We start from the raw sequence: 22,972 nt of genomic DNA on the forward strand, positions 1-22,972 counted from the left end.
ATGTTTAGGAGTTCCAGATGCCAGTAATACTTAGAAGCCTAACAATGGCAGAAATTTTGAAAGTAAATTGAACTGTGATTGATGTGCACTGTGGTTTGAATGACCCCTCCAAAAGACATACTGAAATTTAGTTTGCCTTTGAAGCAGTATTAAGAGGAAAGAACTTTAAAAGGTGATTAGGTCATGAGGGCTCTTCCCTCATGAACGAGTAGTGCTGTTAAATTGGCATTAGTTATTATGGGGAAATTCCTGATAAAATAGGTGAGTTTGGCCCAGTTTCCTCTCTGTCCACATGTGCTCACTTGCCTTTCTGACATGTTTTGACACAGCATGAAGGCTCCCAGAAATGCTAGTACAAGGTTCTTGAACTTGCCAGCCTCCAAAACCAAGAGCCAATAAACTTCTATTGTTTATAGATTACCCAGTCTGTGGTATTTTGTTATAGCTGCAGAAAAGAGACTCACACAATATGTTATCCCTTAGACTCTGATGAGTACTTTAAATATTTATTATAAGATATGAACTCATTTATGGACAAGAATTCTGTAAGCAAGGGGTACTAAAATCATGTGTGACACTGTTATAGCAATAAAAGGATTTTGATACTGTGTATTCAAAATTTGAGACCAAGTATCCTTATTAAAGACTATGCTGATACACATAATATGTTTTCCTCCTTGGGCTATATTTTTGAAAAAAAATTATTAAATAGGCAATAGGAATCTTCCTTTCTTTTTTAAAAAAAAATTTTTAATATTTATTATTTCTTAGTTGTAGTTGGACACATTATCTTTATTTCATTCTTATGTGGTGCTGAAGATCGAACCCAGGGCCTCACACGTGCTAGGTGAGTGCTCTACCGATGAGCTACAACCCCAGCCCCTCTTCCTTTCTTATAGATTCAATATGTTTTATTTTAAACAGCAGCTTTGAAAGAACAAACAAGGCTCGTCATCAGAGCAAATGCCCTTTATTGAGGAACAGCTCTGCATATTTATAGAGCCAGGGGTGGTTTGACAGTTGGCATGGGGTGCTTTTTGATTGGAGGGTAAGGATCAGGTGAGCCAGCAGGGCTAGTCTGATTGGTGGGTAGGATCAGGTGAGCCAGCAGGGCTCACCATTGGACAGCTCTTCTTGGGGGATGGGGAAGTTAGTCTCTGGAGCCCTGTCGACTCCCAACAAACTTCTCTTTTGGATTCTTTAGCACAATTTATCAGCTTCAGGGTTACTACTATAGCTATTATCTGAACACCCGAACATTTCACTTAAAATTATGATTGACAAGAAGATGTGCCTGAGTCCATCAGGACCTAGATTGAAGTTGTCATCCTGAAGGGAAAGAGGGGAGAAAGGAGGCAGGGATGAAGGGAGGGAGGGAAGAAGGAAGGAAGGAAGGCAAATAGGCAGGCAGGCAGGCCTGGAGTCTTGATTAGGGATGAATGTTGGGGGATTTGTTCTGTGAAATTCTGGAATCTGTTGTTCCCAAATATGTAGGATATACTGTACCCTTACTATCATCCATTCATTTGCTCATGAAAAAATATTGATTAGTCTCAATGTATTATGTTCTAGGTTAGGTCCTTGCCATGATATACCAAAATGAAATAAATGGGTCCCTACTATGATAGAAATCTTCATACAATGAGAGTGACAATTAAAGCAAACGATATTAAAAAAAAACCTTCAAAGGAATAATTAAAGAATTAAGATTTGCTTTTGGTAAGGAACCTACTACACACCTGCTTATTCAAGTCCACACAAAACATAAGTCAGAATTAGTCAAGAGAAGAAGGGGGAATGAGAGTTTTAAGATCCCAGGATCAATAGTTCTAAAGTTTCAAGAAAGAACTGGCACTTTTGAAGAACTGAATGAAGTCTGGATGTGCAGGTGAGGGATGGTGAGAATTAGGGACAGAAATCTTGGTATTAAGGGTTTGGGCTAGTATTATACTGGAGGACCAAAAAGGGGTGATCCATGTCCCATGCTAGAGGGCCATGACTGACACCCCTATACTAAAAGACATTTTAACCAGAGAAAAATATGTTTGATCATCGTTTTACCTAAGATCAGAGCCTTCAAATTGAAGACCCAAAGACCTGGGGTGAATCATCTGTTTTTATGTTTAGGTCTGGTGGAGTAGGGATAGTGTGTAGAAATGTGAATGGACAAAAAAGGTGTGAAACATTTGTTTCTCCTTTTCTTTTTTATTTATTTATTTTTATTTTTTTAGTTGTCAATGGACCTTTATTTTATTTATTTATATGCGGTGCTGAGAATTGAACCCAATGCCTCACACATGCTAGGCAAGTGCTCTACCACTGAGCCACCACTCAGCCCCTTGTTTCTCCTTTTCAATCCTGAACAGGATATATCCTGGCTACTAGTCTTCAAAATGCGATTTTTACGTGGCAGCATTGAATGCGTATACAAAATGTATACAGTGGATTTCTACAATTCTAATATGTCCCATTATTTATCATTTAGGCTTTTTTTCTCACTTTATTTTTATGCTGAGGTGAATATCCCTCAATACAAAACTAATTAACATCTCTGATTCTTCCTTTAAGCATTCAACTGCTTTTATTGTCACTAATACTGTAGTTCTCTGGGAGGATAACAGGATTGAATATTTTGGGTTTAAATGAAACTGTTTTGGGGGAGAAAAAAATTACCTTCAATATTAACATTTTTAAAGATTAATTATTGTTAAACCTTGATAGTAAAATATATATAAAATATTAGACTTTCTTTTGACACCTACTGTATAAGGATTAGAAGCATAATAGAGATAGATTTTCCTACTCATGCATCACAAAGCTAATCTATCATCTATACTCCAAAGAATGAATATTTTTATGATGTAGATTTTGCCTTCCCCTTTTTGACAAGAATTTTAATACTTGTTTACTGACATTTTTTGATTGTTCTAATAAGAAGATAGACATTTATCTGGATATAACATATATGTAAGCTATACTGAGCCAAATCACCCAGAATTTATGGTTTATACTAATGGAGAGGCATATTATGTTACAAATAATGCTGCATCCAGCTGCTGAGTTCTTTACAATTTTGAGCTCCTCTGTGTGTTGATGGAATAAATATTCTGCATTACAAACATTTTTAAAGTGTGAATTTAAGATGTGTTTTCTTTCCTTTCTTCTTTTTTTTTTTTTTTTTGGCAAAACTTCATATCAGGTTGAAATGTTAGGACAGCATACATACAAATAACACATCCATTTTTTTCTATACTCCCCTGAGCATCCAGTGTTCTTCTTTGTCAAAGCACTTTCTTGTAGAAGCATATGCAATAGTGCAATAGTGCCCGGGGGGTGGGAAGAGGTATGCTATGTACATTGAAGGTGCTCATTATTCTTATCTTACTTTAATTTTTGCAACTGCACTACCAGATGGAGAAGATATGCAGTAAGCAGGCATTAATCATGCTGGAGAGGAGGGAAAAAATTAAGATCAAAAGTGAGGCAAATGGCCTCTGAACCAGAAGCAGAACAGAGTCAGATTTATGAAAGTCCTTTGACTCTTGCTTAGTGTGTTCTGCTAAGTCTGCCGCTTCTAAGTAATCTCCCCCCAAAGCTTCATGAATTTGATTCCTTGTTCTCATACATGATCTACTTTCTAACTTTCTAATTTTACTCTCTCCTCTATTTATTCCTAACCAAAAGTCACATTTGGAGTTTTCCTGAAGAGGAATTTTATCTTTCATAAAAAGGGACACCTGTTTTCTTTTAGGTTTCTTTATTTTTTTTCCCAATTAAATTCTTACTTATTCTCAAGCCTTGCTTCAGAATTCATCAGAAAAAAAAATTAACCATATGAGTCCATGCAGAGGCCATCCAGTCTGCCCCCACTAGTGAATTTAATAAGCCTGGAGAGTAAATGACTTTCCTGAAGTCATAAATGGTGGCAGAGCCAGCAATAGAATTCAGCTGTTCTGATTTCTAATCCATTGTTGTCTTAAAAACCTTTAGAAAATTATATATACTAAAGATGAAATGACACAACACTAGTAGTTTTTAAAATGTTTATGAGTTATTTGTTTGCAAAGTGCTCAGATTAGATAAGACAAGGAAAGCTTCTGAGAGGACAGAGTCTGGGAGGCAGAGAGGACAACTGGAGAAACAGGGTTGCAACTGGCAAGACTGCAATGGTTTATTAATCCATGGTGAAGTTTCTTCCCAGGAAAATCCTTCAAATGATGCAATTAAGTGGCCCAGACTGGTTTCTGTGTATTATAATGCAACACATTTATCAAACGATAGGGAGGAATTTCCAGTAGAGCAGGTTATTCTCTGAAGGCCTAACAACAGAGAATTATGGAAAACAAAACATCATAGATAAAAAATGGGCTGTTAGGAAATTTCTCTTAAAGACTTGCGTGAGGAATAAACTGGAAATGTGTAAACATCCCATAATAGAGCCTGAGGGAAGGTAACCAATTTCATTTCCTCCTCCACAAATTAGTTGTTATGGATTTACTCATTTATCATCTTCACTAACAATGCATGGCCCACAACCCAAGGCTCTACTGAAGTACCAAAGATTTTTAAATGTGTCATTATAAATCCCACTTCAATCAAATCAAATAAAATCCAAATGTGAAAAATTAAAAAAAAAAAAAACTCTCCCCAGTTAATTGCTTCACACATTTAAGAGAATTTTGTCCTGGGAAGGGACAACTAACTCACTTTTTTTTTCCTTTAGGATGGAGCAACATTATTGCACTTGACAGTAGGTAGGGGTGGAAAATTGGGAGCTCACTGATAGAATTGTGTTTCTGGATACCTCCAGTATGTAAAGAGCTCTCATTCCAACTGAGAACAGAAAGGGGAGAGGCTAGAGAACTTGGGAAGTCCCATGGAGACTGGAGAGGATGCCGGCAGAACATCGGCACCTCTGTTCAGACAGGACTAGTCTCACTGCTCCTCCAAGGGATCGCTTGTTAGATGAGGCTGTTTTGAAGGAACCTATGAGATGAGATGGTTGAATATTTAGTTTTTTCTTTGCATCTTCTCCCTGTGGAAGGAGAATTGCACTCATAAGAAGTATTATTATTATTTTAATTCCACCAGAAATCTACATATTCATATCAAAGGTTTTTCTCTCAAAGTCTGAATAGTCTAAAAAATATTTGCAAACACATATAACACTTACAGACATGGTAAGCGCTGTTTATCTCACTAAGTATAGGGAGGTCAGCAGATAGATGACAATTTGCATTTATGTTCAAAATTAGATGAGGATTTGGAGCCCTAGTTGCATCTCTGCTGCCATTTGGAAATGGCTGTATCATGCTCACTGCTTCTAATTCCAATTATCTTCATATTGCACGTCTCATGATTTCTGGGAAAAGCTAGAGTGTCTCTACTCATGTGCCAGCTCTTGCTTACAGAACTTAGTTTCCTAATTTCATAATCATTGCATTGTCAATAATAAATTGCAGGAAATTACAGTAAGGCATATGAAACCTATGTTAGCCTTCGAAAAATAATTTTAAATTATTAGCCTCATAAAAAATTAATTTTAAAATACTAAAGAAGGACTGTGTAAGATGACTGAAATCACATTGTAATAAGTAATTTTGTGAATTTTTTTCCTGATCATAAAATGTTAAAGAAATTTAATACTTTATTTCATAGAAGAAAATTTAAAAAATACAATTTAAGTGAGTTTCTATATAATTTTAGATGAGGCCTAGAATGCTTCCTGGAAGATGGTAAGTGGTCAAATATATTTTACTATTGGATGAAGTAAGGCAAAAGCTAGGCAAAACTTTTGAAATTGTTATGAAACAAAGAAAAAAAGATTAATGAATAAATGCTTTTTGCAATAAAGACAACTGAGTTGAAAAGTAGTAACTTTGTACTTTTTAGTTAAATACAGTGAAATCTCACTAAATGACACTGGAATAAGAAGCATTGATTTTTGCATCTTGCAAATTGAGAAATTAAGATAATGAAGATGGGTGTTAGATGAGAAATTTGCTTTTAATTTTTTTAATATATTTTTAAATAAAGTTTCCTAAGAAAGTGAAGAATGTAAACAGACTTGCTAGGATGTTTTATTTGGGAGAGAGAACAAATCATTTGCAAGATTACTCCCTCTCATTCCCCTTGATATTTATTGGAGCTCAGCACATGGGTATATCAGTTTTCTACTGCTACTGTTAAAATTGTTACTGTTTTGGTAGCTTAGAATCCCCAGTAATTTCTCTTACAGTTCTGTAGGTCAGAAGTCTGGCATGGTGTTGGGCTCACAAGGCTGAATTACATTCCAGAGGCTTTAACGGAACACTTTCCTTGCTTTTTCCAGTTTCTAGAGGAGTTCACTTGCACGCCTTCACTCCTGGCTCTCCATCTTCATCTTCAAAACTAGCAGCATTGCATCCCTCTGACTATTCTGTGGTCATATCTCCTTCTGACCACAGCTAGCAAAGATTCTTCCATTTTAATGACCCATGTGATTACATGGGACCCACCCAGAAAACCCAGGATAATGTCTCATTTCATGGTCTTAATCCTTCTTCATACCTGCAGAATCTTTTCTACCATGTGCAGTACTATATTCTAGGTTCCAGAAACTGAAAAATGAATATCTCTGGAGGAGAAGGTACATTACTTTGCTTGCTTTTCCAACTACAGTAAGTAGTAGTACTCAGTCCACAGGAGTATGAATCAACATCAGAAGATATTAATGGAAATATATTTAAGTAAATATGATATACAGTAATGAATATTAATTAACAGAAGGAATAATTATTCACCTTCTTTAAGGAAAAGATTTCCTTAGATCTCATGTAATGATTTCATGTACATGAAATTTTAAATTAACCTACTGACTTTTGTTTAATAATAAATTATTCTTCAATAATTCCATTCCTTTCTAAAATCTATTTTACACAATGTAATTGTAATAACAATAAAAATTTTCATATATCATACTATGGTATAAACTCTTCTTTCACATAAATTCTTATATAAACTCTTACATGAATCAGTTGTCCTTTATTAAGCTTTACATTTATGTTAGAGATATATGTGTTTACAGTTTCTTACAAATATAGACAATGATTCTTTAAACATTTATTTTTTTTATTTTTTATATTTATTCTTAAGTTTTAGGTGGACACAATATCTTTATTTTACATTTATGTGGTGCTGAGGATCAAACCCAGTGCCTTGTGCATGGTAGGCAAGCACTCTACCACTGAGCCACAATCCAAGCCCCAGACATTTTTTTTAGCTGTGTAACTAATTTTTGCTTGGAAAAACTCCCATAAGTGAAATCACAGTGTCAAAATATATGGTTGACCACTGGTTGCCCACTGGTTCCCCTCTTGTTTTTAGAATGATAATTTTGTCAGGTATTGTGGTAATCTGGCTATCTGAAAAGATAGGTTGAATTAGTAACTTAAACATCTTTAAATACCAGAGTTAAATTTCTGTTTTGTGGACATTGGGAAGTTATTGACATTTTTATAGTTGGAGAGGATTTGGTCAGAGCTAGGGTTAAGAAGCTGAATCTGATGGGTTGATATCTATATGCACTGTCTTTTCTGCTTAGACTGCTATAAAAGAACACCATAGACTGGATGGCTTAAACAACACTTATTCCTCCTAGTACTGAGTCTGGAAAGTTCGCCATCAAGGGGCTGGTTGATTTGATTTCAGCCCTTTTTATGGCTTGCAGAGAGCTATCTTCTGACTGTCCTCACATGGCAGAGGGAGTGTGCTCTGATCTCTCTCCATCTTCTTCTAAGGACCCTGATCCCATTATGGGGGCTCCACCTTCAAGACCTCATCTGAACCTGGTTGCCTCCTCACAGCCCCACCTGCTGACACCATCACACTGGGGATAAGACTCCAACATGTGGATTCTGGTGGAACAAGCACTCATTCCATCGCATGCACCACCTAGGTGTCTGTCACTGCTCTAATTCAAATGAGAGGAGGTGTCCTAACTAAGATAAGAATGTCACAAAAGGCATCACAGAAGATGAGACAAAAGAAAAATTCAATGATGATTCTGAAGTGTGGAGCCTGGGATGAAGAAAGGAAGTGCCATTGTTGGGAGTGTATGGTTGGGGGTGTTTTAATGCTCAGGAATGCTGGAATCCATTTGGGATATGCGGGCAGAATATCTACAGAAGTGTGAGCCCTAGGAGAGAGATTGGATCTCCTATGAATGTACTATAAACAACAAATGCAAGCCATGTATTTAATTTTAAGCTTTCTATAGAGACATTTAAAAAGTAAACAAGTTACACTAATTTCAATAATATATATTTTACTTAATATGATATGTACAAAGTTGTATCATTTACCAAATCATCAATGTTACTAGTTCCAACTTCTCACTGTGCTCTAGCCATACCATAAGTACTCAGTAGCTGTGTAGGTGTAGAAAGGTAAATTTAGGAAATAGTTATAAAAAAGGCAGCTCCTTTCCTTGCTTGTGAACATGGATGCATGTTGGGGTTGTGTCTGCCCTGTGACTATCATTAGCAGCGTTGTTAGGAACAGTCCTATACACAACTTCTGGAGCAGAGAGGTGAAACAGTACAGGCGGAGGAGTGGCATTGCTGGCAGGTCTCAGATGAAACAGCCAGCTTGTTTTCTAAGTGGCTGCTCCAGTTTACGTGCCTACCATTAGTGTGTCAGGGTGCTCCTTCCTCCACACCCTCACTAACATTTGATATAATAGCCTTTCTTCATTGAGGTCAATCGAGTGGGTATAGAATGACTTTTTTTGTCATAATTTGCATTTTTCTGATGATTAATGAGTTTGAACATCTTATATACATTTTTTCCTCTTGTGAAAATCACAATTATTCATTCATAAGTATTGTAAATATAATTTATATTTAAATAAATAAATTTGTCATGTAATGTTATATTCGTACATGTGTCACATAATATATTCCTTCAAGTATAAACATTTATTCATTCACAGATATTTATTGAGCACCTACTGTGCACTGAATATTGGTCTAGGCACTACGAATATACTAGTGGGGGAAAACTAGTCCTAAATCCCTGCCATGAGTTTAGTCTAGTATGTGGAGGGAGACCAAAAACAAAATTGTAAAACACCACATGTCATGTGTACTAGTGAACTTATTTTTGAGTTTGGCTCAGCCTTTCACATCATTGAATCTTGGCTTCTGCAACTATAAGAAGAAAGTAGGAATAGCACCTATCTTATAGTATTAATTAAATGCATATGAAGAATTTTTTTTTTTTTTGTACTGGGGATTGAACTCAGGGGTACTCAAGCACTGAACCACATCCCCAGCCCTATTTCTTGTATTTTATTTAAAGATAGGGTCTCAGTGAGCTGCTTAGTGCCTTGCAATTGCTGAGGCTGGCTTTGAACTTGTGATTCTCCTGTCTCAGCCTCCCAAGCCACTGGGATTATAGACGTGTGCCACCATGCCCGGCTAATATATGAAGAATTTGACATGGTCCCTGGCAAATTAGATGCAGAAAATGTTAACGTAATAATATTGATAACATGGTTATTAATTTCCCTTTTCTTCTGCTTTTTGTCAGTGATTTGTTTTTAGTTAAAACTACTGACATTTAAGTTAAAATGCATTTTGATTATTATTGGAGCGTTGGCTCCCATTTGGGTGTCAGCCAAAAAAAAAAAAAAAAACCAACCAGTAGGTATTTCCTGCAACAAGACAGATGAATTTGGTTAATTCCAAGATGTGTTATTTCCAAGCTTCTTAATTCTAAGGACTGAGCATAAGAACATATCTAAAGATATTAAAATGTATTCTCCATTTTAAAAAGCTGCATTGTGTCAAATATCCAAAAATGTGGGAAAATCCTTAGGAGCGTCTTGTATAACTCAGAGCCATGTCCTGAGATTGGAAATATTCCCTGATTTAATCGTTTCTATTTACCAACCAACTTATTGAAAACCCAATATGTAAAACAATAGCACTTTGAGTTACAAGGGAGGTGCAAACGTGGAGAGAGCATTAGTAGTTTACATAAGAAAACCTGATTAATAGTAAGGATAGAGTTTACAAGCCTCCCTCTCATCCCAACCCCAAATCAAGATGACCTGGAGGGCAATATCCAGCCTAATGACCTTTAAGCATCAGAGATGCCAAATATCTTGGTCTGTTAGGAAAGTCTTGTGTCTGAAGATAATTTCATTGTTATGCAGATGTTCCAGGGGCAGAAGAATCCCACATTGTTTTACTGCTTATCTAGTGGTATCAACTTGTAAAAGCAAACATCTTAGGGCTAATTTTCATACCAAGAAAGTATTTTGAATGATTTTGTTGTTGTTGTTGTTGTTGTAGTTTTTTGGCAGTGCTAGGGATGAACCAACTAAGATTTTGTACAATTTTCTATCACAAAATTATCTCTTACTCATTTCTAGCACTTAAATATTTTAATCCACATTTATTTTACTTAGTATGTATTGTTTTACTTCAAACAACAACAAGCCGAAAACTGAATGTCTCAAGCCAAAAAAAAAAAAAAAAAAAAGAAATTTATTGTCAGGAAAATTGTTATAGATATGTAAATAAGTAAGAGAGATTTCTGGGTGTTCTAGTTGTGAAATGTTGGGTATTGTTTCCTGTAGAGTTTCATAAGCTTTTTCTGTAAAGGAACAGATAATAAATATTATGTGCCTAGAAAAAAATAGAAAACCCAATATGTGCTGCGTACTGTGTAGAAGAGATGGGTATGACCTTACTAATCTTTGGAACAATTCTCTGTCCTTTTTTCTTAGATAATGATGTTGAACATGATCTTCAACGAGACATCTGTTGAGCACTGCAAAACGCAAACAGAAAAGCAGAAAGAATGCAACTTCTTCTTAATAGCTGTTCGCCTGGCTTCACTGAACCAGATCTTGGATCCCTGGGTTTATCTGCTGCTAAGAAAGATCCTTCTTCGAAAGTTTTGCCAGGTAGCAAATGCTGTCTCCAGCTGCTCTAGTGATGGACAGAAAGGGCAGCCCATCTCATTATCTAATGAAATAATACAGACAGGAGCATGAAAGAGAACACTTAACCAACTTGCATATTCACAGCTTTTGACAACAAGTAGCCCTAAACTTTGTGAATTAGGCATCTCTGGCATGCCACTGTTTATGCATTGAAGTGGAATTTTTATATAAAGCTAAATGGTCTGAGAAGCATAGATAATTCCTTGTGTGCCAAAAGCACTGAAGCATAAACAAAGGAAAATATATTAATAACAGTCTAGTGTGTTTTTTGGATCTCTGCCATTTGTAGCTGAATATGTGATTATTTATGTGATGAAAACACTTATTATAAATGATCTTGGTCTATTGGAGGGGCTAAGAATGGTTAATATCCCAGTATACTGAGCACATGGAGGACAGAAACCCATATATCACTGAAAACAAGGGGTAGCAGCTTGTTCTTTTTTCAAGTACATTTGGTCTTCTGTGTTCTCTTTCATTGTCTCTGTCACTTTTCCTCTGTCACTTTTTCCTGCTTATGTTAAAAAGTTTAATTAAGTTGAAAAAATGTATGATGTATCTAATATTCATGAATATTGATGTTATTTAAATATTGTTCAATATATCAAATTAGGTCCTAGCCTTTAAGTGTTGGTAGGTTGATATATAGTTTTACTTCTTATCTGAATAAGAGCCAAACCTTCTTATTTCAAGTATCGTAGAGTTTGTAGCTACCCCAAATTGCTAAATGTTCTTTCTTTTGAAAATATTTTACATTCCTACAACTCTGGAGATGATTCGTGAAAGTGATCTAGGAGAGTCAGTGAAGTGATTTTTCAAAATGCTATTTAAGGACTGATTTGAACACTACATATTAGTACATTTCCCTTGACTTTTCAACCAGAAGAATTCTCAAGTCTTTTGGATCTTTAAATACCAAGTTGGATTATAAAACAAGCCAATATTTAGAAAGCTCCATAAAGACTTTCTGTAGTTTGGCTCATTTGAATGAGAAAATTGATATTGGCCTCTCACAACTAACTCTCTGTCCCCTGTCTTCAAAGTAGTTCTATTTAAATATGCATTAATATTTGTTACTTTTTTCTACAGTCCTCTCACATACAAACTATGAAAGCTAGGATTAACATCTTTGTGGCATAAATAAATCACTACATTAAGTTTGGGGAATTGCACTTTAAAAAAAATTTCCCCGATAGCAACAATCCTGTAATTTAAGACTTCACAAGATACTTTTCACATTCTTTGATATTTTCATTTTATAAACTCATTAACATTTTCTTGTGAAGATTTTAATTTATAGTTCATTGCTTTCTAGTTCTTCAATGTTTGAGATTTATTTATACTTCTTATAGAAATAGCATTTTTCTTTGTGTTTAGTAGGCATTTGGGAAATAATTAATTTTAACATGTATGATATATCTATTTGATTTACGTATGTATGTATACCAGCTTGGGTCAATCAGGAACAATCACTTTAAGTCATCATGTCAAATTGAGTCAAAAGACAAAAATCTGCTGAAAGTACTCACATAATTCAGGATGGTTTCAGTAATCTAGATTTTCTTAAAAAGATGGGGAAAACCTATTCTATACCCCATTATAAAAATTTCTATATGTCACAGAATTACATTATCCCATAGGTTACTACACAGGGTACAGGATAAAACTATCTACTTTTTTCTCTGGTGGGAAAAAAAATCCAAGGAATTTAATGGACTGTACAATAAAAAAAAAACTTTTCCTGGTGGGTAGTCCTCTGACCCTCAGTGATAATCAGATAGTGGATTTGAGTGGCATGAGCCTGTTTTGATTATAGCATCTGGAAAATCAAAATTGTCAAATAAATGCTTGTTCAGTGAATAAATGAAAGTCTCCCCAAGCTGCATGCTCCTTGGTGAGGCACATGCCATAATGTTGACATGTTTCATACCATTGCAGTCCAGAAAGCTGATAAATTGGAAGATTCCTGCTAATTTAATTACAGGGATACAAATTTATCTTCCAAAGTGTAGCACCCTGTTGTTTTACAACAAAGTGCTTTATTTGTATTAATAATTTAGGAGTCATATTTCCAAATGATAATGGAGATTACTGTCAAAAAATATCATTTTTCATTAAACCACAAAACACAGAAAGAAAAAAGAGCCTGAAACTTATTTTCAACACTAAATAAATTTCTGCCCAGGAGATACATGGTAGAAATGGATAAGTGGCCATTTATAAACAAGCTTGAAAAGGAATAAATTGTATGAATAGCATGTGACTTTTGTTATGTAGACAGTCATTTGTTAGTCCAGGGAAACCTAACCAGAAATAAAAATCCCAAATGATTTCAGTCTTTGAGGATAATTGAGATTAGATTTCAGAATGTTGTACAAAGGTTCTAGGGTCGTTAGAAAGTGGACATCTATGGTTACTGCAGAGAGTCATATCTGTTTCTAAGTGCAAGTTGATTAGCCTTTAAGTTTATTCTCAGATACTTTGTTTATCTGTGCATATATGGAAGTAGGACAGAAGAGGCTGGACACCTGAAGAATTTTTAGGAAGCAGGTTTCTTGACTGCAGGATTCAGATTTGTGGCTCTAGAATTTTTCCTATGAACAAAGATTTCAGAAAATTTCTTTGAACTTTATACCCATGGGGGAGGGGGCACAGGTTTCACAAGATTTTACCAAGAAAACAGAGATAATATCTTTTTGTAGGACAAGCTTGCAGACTAACTCTGTCATACCTTTTGTGTGTAAACCTGGCATTTACAAGAAAGAGGAAACTACCGACCACAGTAACCTCTACGGACATCCTGCTGATCTGACAGGAGGAAAAGCTTAATTGTGGCAAGGGTCTTTTGGGTTTTTGGGGGGTGGGGGTTACCCAATCTGCTAAAATATCTGAACAGGAAAAAAATGCATAAATTATGACAATTCCTAAACTTAAAAGTGTTGATTAAAAAACAATTAGAGACACTGAAAACCACAAGGAAAGAAGCAAGTGAATGGAATGTAAAAATATATGCAATGTCCACAGTGTGTATGATTTTTCAAATAGTAAATAGATACACTGTGCTCTGTCATAGAAAAGAATGAAGGCATGTTTTCGAATAAGAACAGTTAATTTTTAAACAAAAATCCAAAGGCAAAAGTCTTAAAAATAGTGTTCAGTTGAAGAAACAAAATGTATTATTTCAATATATACCGAATTTACCTAATGCTGTATACCAAGATATTCTAAGTAAATGCAAGTGTTTAGTCAGACTGGATTTAAACTACACTGAAATAAATGGTACACATATATTGTCTCCTTAATGCATCTTTTTTTCTATAAAAGATTACTTGACAGAAACGAATTGTACAACCTCATGTAAGTTAACTATGAAAGATCCTCTGGCCATGCTGACATTGAATAATGGGCAAACAAAAAGTATGACAGGCAGTATTCTGAGAATGTGGTCACTTATTGTCGCTATTCGAATATTAGAATTTCAAGTAGATTAGGTCTTTTATTTATTTAATGTTTTTCATACATTTTGTTGGTGTTTGACTCCAAATTAGTGATCCACTTTTGATCTTCAGCATGTGACAATCATTTTATACTTCTTTTGGATTAAGATCAAATTAGAGACAGAAAAAAAAAATTGTTCTTTGCAACTTTTGACTTGTATGTTGCCTACTTATTTTCACAAGTCAGTCCCAAAAGCTTCTTGAAATACACAAGATGCTGAGATGAGTGACATAATGAGACTGCAGACGATTTATTAATATAAAGACATTAAAAGCTTAATTAGAATAACTTCAAAAATTCTGTTTTAATTAAATAAAAACTTTATGCCATAGGCCATGACCTATGTTTTCACAGATTCTTATTTATTGCTTGTTTTGTGCTTTTATATGTTTCAAAATCTATCAAAATTGAGGTGTAAATAAATATACAAAATCTTGCAGTTGTGGCCAAGTCCATACGACTGTTTTCTCTTCTTGCAATAATATGCTGAGAAGAGGTGAAATACGTCTGTGATGTTTCATGATTGTGGTAGACATGGAAGAGTGATTTATGAAAGTTAAGTCAGTCTAAATTCATATAACACATTTGTTAAATAGTTGAGATCAGTTTAGCATTACAAGGAAACTAACAGATGGAGACTACAGATGAAACATGAATCAGAGAATTAGGGAAATATTTTATTTGATGTATTCTGTCTTATAATTCCTATGATGAAGAGTCCATTACACACCATGACATTATGATAACACAAGCAGAGTAACATATGAGCCTCTAGAAATACAATTCCATCAGATATGCAACATATTCATTTATAAGTCACACAGTTATTTTATTGGGGATGAAAATTATTTTCAGAAGCTTTGCATCAGTGAGTTTCACATAATAAGCAATCCAAATACCTATTGGATTACATATTTCTTCTTTAGGAGCTGGTCTGTTTCTCCCTACTCCTCTTTCCTCTAACCTGTCTACCTATTTTCTTGTAGAAAGAAAGTAACAGATAGATTTACAACTGGAGAGAAGCCAGGATTGTATTCAGAGGAGAGAGGGTGGCTTCACATTTCTAATATGCCAGTGCCCTAGGATGTGAAAAGATCTGAGTCTGATGTGATGGGAAAACTTTATTATGGGAACAAAGAGAGGAAGAGAAGAAAGATCACCAGGAACAAATTTTTCTTTCCCTTTTTTTGAGGGCACTTTGGAGTTGACCTCCCATATAAAGTTATTTTCAAATGTGCAACTCTAAATTTTGTTGTCACCATCTCTAGAATTGGAATATTTTGATATTAGTATAAATCAGTTATTAATTATTTGATATTAGTATCAAACAGTATAACTAATACTAATTGATTAATATCAATTAGTATAAATCAGGTACCCAGTCGAAGTCTAGCCAATCATCCATTAATAGTAATTTGAAAATAGTTTCCTTATATATTTTTTAGTTTCTGGAGAAAGCAAAGCTGTATTAGTAAACAAGGAAAATGCATATAACTTTCTGATACTCTTCAATATTCTACTTTTGGAAGGATACATATATAGGTAGGCATAGGAGATGGGATAGAGAACTTAAGGATAAGGGAGAAAACCTGTTCACTTCCAACCTGTTAAAATTTTTTGTCCTTTTAGACCAGCCTCCAGAAGCAAAGAGAGGAATAGAATTCATTTATCTTTGCACCTTTGCTCACTGATAGGACAAAGCTAGGAAGGGCCACAGCTCTTTTCTGTAAAAGAAAATGACAATTTCACTCGGGTAATCTTAGAAAGAGGGAGGAAGGTAGGAAATTATTTTACCTACTCTCTCTTATCAAATGTTTCTGTACAAATGGCATGAGACTGTCTAAGATGACTAAAAATAGGCTTTGATTATATTGATCTGTTCACAACAAACAGATGTAGTTCCACTTACATAGTGCACCTAGGGAAGTTCCATCACTGGAACTTGAAGCCCTACTTGAAGATCAGTATAGAAGAATGTGGATCTCCATGCCCCCTCCCCAGCATCCCATTCCTACATAACTTGGCTAACTGGGAAGGTATGTTTTGTCACCTCTATGTAAAGACTTTGTGCAGTTATCTTCAGTACATTTAAAAATATATTCCAGTGTGTTTTAATGGCTGATCTTTAATATTGTGTAGATGAAGAATAAAAGAGACTATGAAAAGTACATTAGAATTTTATGGCATTTAAGTCATAGATAGTCTGTGTATTTAATAAATGTATGTTATTTATGTTGTGTTTGTCAATGGAAAATAAAGTTGAATGTTCTAAAATGTCCCTGTCTTTTTTTCCTGATGCCAACCCATGTCAGGAATATTTAACTTACAATTGTATTAAGTATTTTGTCAAAAATCCTATTTGGCATGTTTTGTCAAATAAAAACACAATGTAATACAGCAGCCCAATGCTGTGTGGCACAATTAGATCATTTTGTTTTATTTTCCATAATCATGCATAGGAAAAAAGTATCCTTAATTTGTTAGAATCAGAGAGAGATTCTTTTCCCATTTTCAACATGATACTTCTTCAGGTTATAATTCCAAGATTATTGTCTTTGACACAAAAGCACATTACAAATTATCCTGAACTTAGTTTTTCCTCTTTCTTCTGGATTCTGATGTAGTCTACAGGCAGCAAAGATAAGAATTGTGCCTATTCATAATCAGATTCTTCAACCGACAATACCTAGGTACTGGTGAGAGCTGAGTCCTCGTAGAGAGGAGTGCTGGGCTGTCCCACTACCCTGCTCCCCATGTTATTCAGGCCATTCTTCCTTCAGTAAAGGGAAAAAAAAAATCTCTGTTGAATGTAGACTGCACAGTCAAGTTCATTAAAAGCGGCACATTGAGCTTGCTGTCCTTCTCACTAAGAAAAGTCATCTGGGAATGTTGGTCCCTCATTCCTCTCTCAGGAGGCTTCTGAGACCTGGGACTGGATCTCTACCATCTTCGTTGTATAGCATTTCAGGTAGAAATCATTACAGCTGCTGTTGGTATGGCTGCCCAGAAATGTGCACTTCTGTGATAGACTGCCAACACTGCCACGGGGTGAGACTTTCCCCACTTTCATGTCCTCAAAGGACATGGGGTCAAAGATCCTTGATGCCCTTGTGCTTTGATTATAGTCTTGAATAAATCCTGTCTGGATGTTGGATACGGAGAATCCACGCCATTTCCCAGGCTTGTTCTTCTCTTCAACATATGCTGTTGTGTGCTTATAATTCTGTGTCAAGTTCTGGAAGGTGCTAAGACATAAGGATTAATGAAAACCCCAAACTTTCAACACCTTTAAAATCTACTTGGGGAATAGGAAATAAGCATATGGCACCATGAGAGCCCCTGGGGGACATGATGCTGAAATGAGAAAGAGTCTCCTGGAGAAGATGACATGTAATTGATGTTTCAGAGAAAGAAGAAGCTGTTAACCCAGGAGGAAAGAACTTTTCAGGATATTTTCACTTTACTCTGTTCAAGGCTTTACAATTGACACAGGCTTCAAGTGGACTGAGTTCTAGTGCCACTGGAGAATGTGGGTAGATCCTATACATCCTAGGTCATTTAATGACAGTCCTGGTCTCTATCCTCTAGGATCTAGTAATGTGTCCCTCGTTGTTCCATTAAAAATAGCCCCAGACATTGCCAAAGTTGCCATAGGAGGCATGAGACCCCAGATAGAACCTCTGCCTTGGCAACGGCCATGGCCCCTAAAGTGACACTATGTAGTAGTTGCAGGACAAGGCCTTGGTCCTGACAGGCAGTGTCGTACTTCCTGGAGTAGACGCTCTAGAATACCCATTTATGTCTGACTGCACAAAAATGTGGTGCGACCACTACAACAATGCCTGGATCACCCCAGGCCCTGATCAGCTTCCATAATCACATAAACCCATTCACAGATGAGGAGGTACAATTTCTCAGAAAGTATCATCTTTCTATTGATGCCTCCAATCCCTTTTCTGTTTTCGATAAGAGGCCCTAGGGTTATACGTCTCTCAGAGGGATATCTGAAAGGAGTCCTTTTCTCCCGGAACTTTCAAAAAACTCTTGTTATAATTCTCTGTGACTCGGGACACATTTCCAGACAGGTGGCTTCATAGGAGAGAATGGGCTCTGCACATTGGTCTGTGTGACAGAGCTGTAGAAGCCTCACTTCCTCTGAAAGACGATTTTTATAAAAGGGCTGTGAAATATTGGGCAAATGTCTCTTGGTAAGGTTGGGCCTCTCTTGCCTTCGTCTGTGATTCCTCAGTCATTAGCATGCATTTTGATGACAGAGTTCAAGTCATGATCTCTATAACTGACACTACTTAAACCTCTTATTTATATAAAATGCGAAGATGGATTTGCTTACCAAATCTGTCCAAAAATAATTAAATTAGAATAAGATTACTCATTAATTAACTATAATTTTTTTGAGGCTGACAAAGACTGTGAATAATCTGTGTTAATACACTGATGTAATTTTTAAAAGAAGACTGAATATGATATACAAGATCATTTGAATCTGACTTAGAAAAGGACATTGGAAAAAAATTCATTCTGAAATCATAGTCTGCTGAGGCCTTTTAAAGTTAAATTTAATTAGAAAGTACTGAAGTGTGCTATAGCTCATGGTTTCCTTATCACTTGGGGATCAGAGGCCCCTCTAAGACCCAGAGGAAAGATCTGACTCCCCTCCCCATCAAAAGCACAGAGGATTCTGTAAAATGTCAGAAGTCATGCAACTCCCTCCCCAAAAGTCTGTTAATAGACCTCTTAGGAATTTATGGACACATATTAAGAACTCTTGCTGTGACAGAGACTTTATAATTTAAGGACCCAAGTGAGTTTCCAGGTTTGTTTAGAAAACCTAAAACTATAACTCAAACCAATATAATTAGTTCCCTGTGAATACCCAAATTCCCTGATATCTCACTATACAACCATAATGTAAAGCAGTATAATTGGGATAGAGTTATTATTAGACACTGCAATTATTTTAAAAATTATCATATGAGGATAAGAAACAACAAAATCCAATTCAAAAGAGGAGAAATATGTGACTCTCATCATAAAATAAGTTAAAAAGTGAAAGAACAATTTTTTTAAAAATAAATTACAAATGATCCAATGACATTTGCCTTCAGCAATGAGGTTATTTTAGTATTTTCTCATGCTGGTTCAGCAGGAATGATTTAAAATGTCATTTTTCAAAATTCAAGTAAAATATCACCCCCCACACCAAAAAATACAATCTATACACAAACAAGCTATTTGGTTAGAATATAACTTCATTTTTCTATGGTCTTTATGTAGACTTATTTATTTATACATTCAAACTGTGCTTTGCTATTTAGAATGAAAACAGCAAGAATTACCTTATTGATTGAACATTTGTGTAAAAATGCAAGGCATGCACTCACTAGATCTTCTTACAAATGTAAAATTAATAATTCTTTAAGGAAATCCTTAAAGCTATTAGTAGAATACTGAACTGTTGTTTACAGTTTGTACATCTCTGGAGGGAAAAGTATGGAGCAATTAATGACATTTATCTTTGTATTTCTATTGCTTTATTGAGGAAGATTGGAAATGAGATTTTAGAGCATCAAAGTATTTGTCAATTAGAAAGAGCTCTCTAATACCAAAATACACACATTCTGGATGTGTGTCCATGAACTGGTCAGCTGTGGAAGTATCTGCATAACATAGCAAGTTGATTTTTATGGGTCAGTGATTTAGAGTTTTCTTAGAAGATCCATGAAAGGCCATTATTAGAGAAAAGTAATGGTTCTTGGTTGTCCTGTTTTCAGTAATCCTTGTTCAGTTAATTTTTTTTTTTTGCTTTAACATCTTTACTAAGCATTTGGGTACAAAATTAACTTTTACTTAAAAACATTTGGAGAAATAATCTTGATATATGTATGCTGAGGGAAACCAGGGCCTTAAATGTTGTACAGACCTAATTAAATATGAACAACCCTTATTATTCTAAATTTTCTCAGACCCTGGACATTTTGAATATACCTGTTACAATCCATTCAGAAAATTAATAATTCAAAGCTAAAATGATTTACTTATTTTATCACTACTAAAAAACTGTGAACTCAAAGCATTTTTCAAATAAAGTCATTTCACAAAAATGCTATTTTTGTGTCAAAATTAAAAACAAAAGCTTCCCTACTGGACAAAGTGCTTAGGTACAACTCTGATTTTTTAGTCACAGGTTATTTTCCCTTGACAATTCAGTAAGCTTCTTCGAACTGGAATTTTCTCATCAGCACAAGAATTATTAGGATTAAATGAGATGATAAAGACACTATTGAAAGTGCTATATGAGTGCTTGATATTATTATCCTCATTTCACTAGTGGAGGGAAGTTAATTGTGACTGTTCTTATCTCAAACAGGTCTAGTACAACCTTCCCTGTTTCAAATTTGGCAATTGCACACTTGCCAGAATACCTAAGTTATGTTAGAAGATTGATTCTTGTCCCAAACCTCATGTGTCAATCTAGGAAAGATGCTTAGCTTCAGCCTCATCTGTAGAATAAAGGATTGATGTATCTAGGTACAGTGATCCTCCCTTCTCTCTGGTAGTGTCTGGCCTCTGGAAACAAAGCTCATCCTCTCATAGATAAATTTTTTTCTCCTGAGTCTTAGAGACAAAGGAAACTTCTAGGAGACAAAGAGAACAATACTCATGAAAAGTTTCCGTTTGTTTTTTTTTTTTTCACCAAAAAGAATTTTTATTTTCCCACCCTCCCTCCCTCATGTGATTGAGCTCTTTCTCAACGATTCTAAGATTCTTGAATAGGGGAGCCTAGCATTTGTTAATCTTTTCTCCCACCTTTCCCTCTAAACTACCTAATCCTGTGCTTTCAGTAGACCATGAGTCCTATTTATTTATTTGCAGCTCAGGAACTATTGTTGCAGGAGTTAAGTCAGGGAGATTTTTCTACATTTGGGCTTAGTAATGTTTGTATGTATGTGAGTGTGTGTGTGTGTGTGTGTGTGAGAGAGAGAGAGAGAGAGAGAGAGAGAGAGAGAGAGAGAAATACTTGTTATACTTCAACTGTGTATTTTTTTCTAAAATAAGTTCTTTTCTTGAATAATTTGTTAGTAAAATATGTACAACTCTTTATAAAAATAAATTGTGCTAAAAGACTTATGAAACCTACAGTCCCATTCTAACCCTAACCCCTACCCCACCATTGTGGCCTCCAGAGACCCTATATTCAGTTTTTTTTTAACCTTTCTTCTAGCATAGGTTACCCTATCTCTATACTTACATTATGATTTCTTGCTTCATCAAATTTAGTCTTCATATGTTGATTTTCTGTTTTGCTAGGTTTAGCTCTGTGTCCATCTTCTCATTACATTAAGAACACAATTTTTCTTCATTCTTTTACCTCTCTTTAGTTGGTTACCCTGTTGCCTAGATTCCATCTCTTTGTATTTGGTAAATTTTTCACTCTTTTTGGCAACATTTGTTTTGAAAGACTTCTTATTAGGAATATGTAAGGAGCCAAACTTTTGGGAATGGAAGGAGAATGATTTCAAGCAAGCATGAACAGTAATAAGACCAGTGATAAAAACAGTGTTAGACATCATTTTATGGGGCATCTTTATTCATGTATGTTACCAAATTCTTATGCCAGTGCCACAAGGTAGATCCTGTTATCAGTACTTTCCAGGTGAACAGACTAAGGTTCATAGACTGATTCCTCACCAAGTCCACAGAGTTATTGATAAGTGAAGCAGGGGCTCATGCCTTATTTTCAGTTAAATATCATCGTATAATCACTGAGCAAATAATTATTCTGTGATTATTTTTTGAAGCTTCAAGTTTATCTCTGACAGCTACTCTAAAACCCACTAAAGGAAAGGCTTTCACTCTATTATTGCTATCTGGTCGGTTTCAAAAGTCATTCACTCTATTATTGATGCCTTGGGCAGTCATGAAGAGTCAGCTTTTCCAGCAGTACTGATTATATTCAGCAAACAAGATTCTCAGCAAAAAATTGAATGTCCATATGCTCAATCTGGGCACATGTGCACTCCTGCAAACATTCAGACCCTTCCGTGTTAGATACAGGACCACTCTTGCAATGGGGCAAATAAATAATGGCTTCCTGGCAGCAGATGTCTGAACAGAGAAGCTGCATTTCCACTTCCTGCCTGGCCTGTGGGTTTTGTGGAAGCTAAGAGCTTATTATGATTTAGTTTATTAAAGATGGCATCTCTTCCAGCCCTTTTTTGTTTATTTGTTTGTTTGTTTTCATTTTTTTGTTCACCTTGCCTCTCCTGATGGCAACTTGGGAGCAGGCTTGCTGAGAGGCTGAAAAGCAGAAGGTTTTACTTCTGCTTTCTAATTACAAAGGGACTCTGAGGAGAATTTGTAAAACTTAGGACAGAAGAAAGGACAGCAGGCCCTTTGTCAGCAGCAGAATCATCTTGTTTATGGTCTCCCTCGGCTTAATTTTGAAATTTGCTCTAGCTT

At 35.5% G+C, this 22,972-nt stretch overlaps 1 protein-coding gene across 2 annotated transcripts in view; it reads left to right on the forward strand.

The window, feature by feature from the left end:
* PTGER3 (prostaglandin E receptor 3) overlaps positions 1 to 22,972 on the forward strand; it is a 75,282-nt gene that overhangs the window by 23,990 nt on the left and 28,320 nt on the right. The window contains exons 2-3 of one of the 2 annotated variants that reach the window (XM_081306335.1): positions 10,775 to 10,954; positions 13,696 to 16,725. In XM_081306335.1, the coding sequence (XP_081162461.1) occupies positions 10,775 to 10,954; positions 13,696 to 13,713 (198 nt within the window). In that variant the 3' untranslated portion in view covers positions 13,714 to 16,725. Of the gene's footprint in view, positions 1 to 10,774; positions 10,955 to 13,695; positions 16,726 to 22,972 lie in introns of those variants that run through there. The other variant, XM_081306334.1, reaches the window with a different exon arrangement.

This window comes from Spermophilus citellus, assembly GCF_964194105.1.
Source record: "Spermophilus citellus genome assembly, chromosome: 9".
NCBI lineage: Eukaryota > Metazoa > Chordata > Mammalia > Rodentia > Sciuridae > Spermophilus > Spermophilus citellus.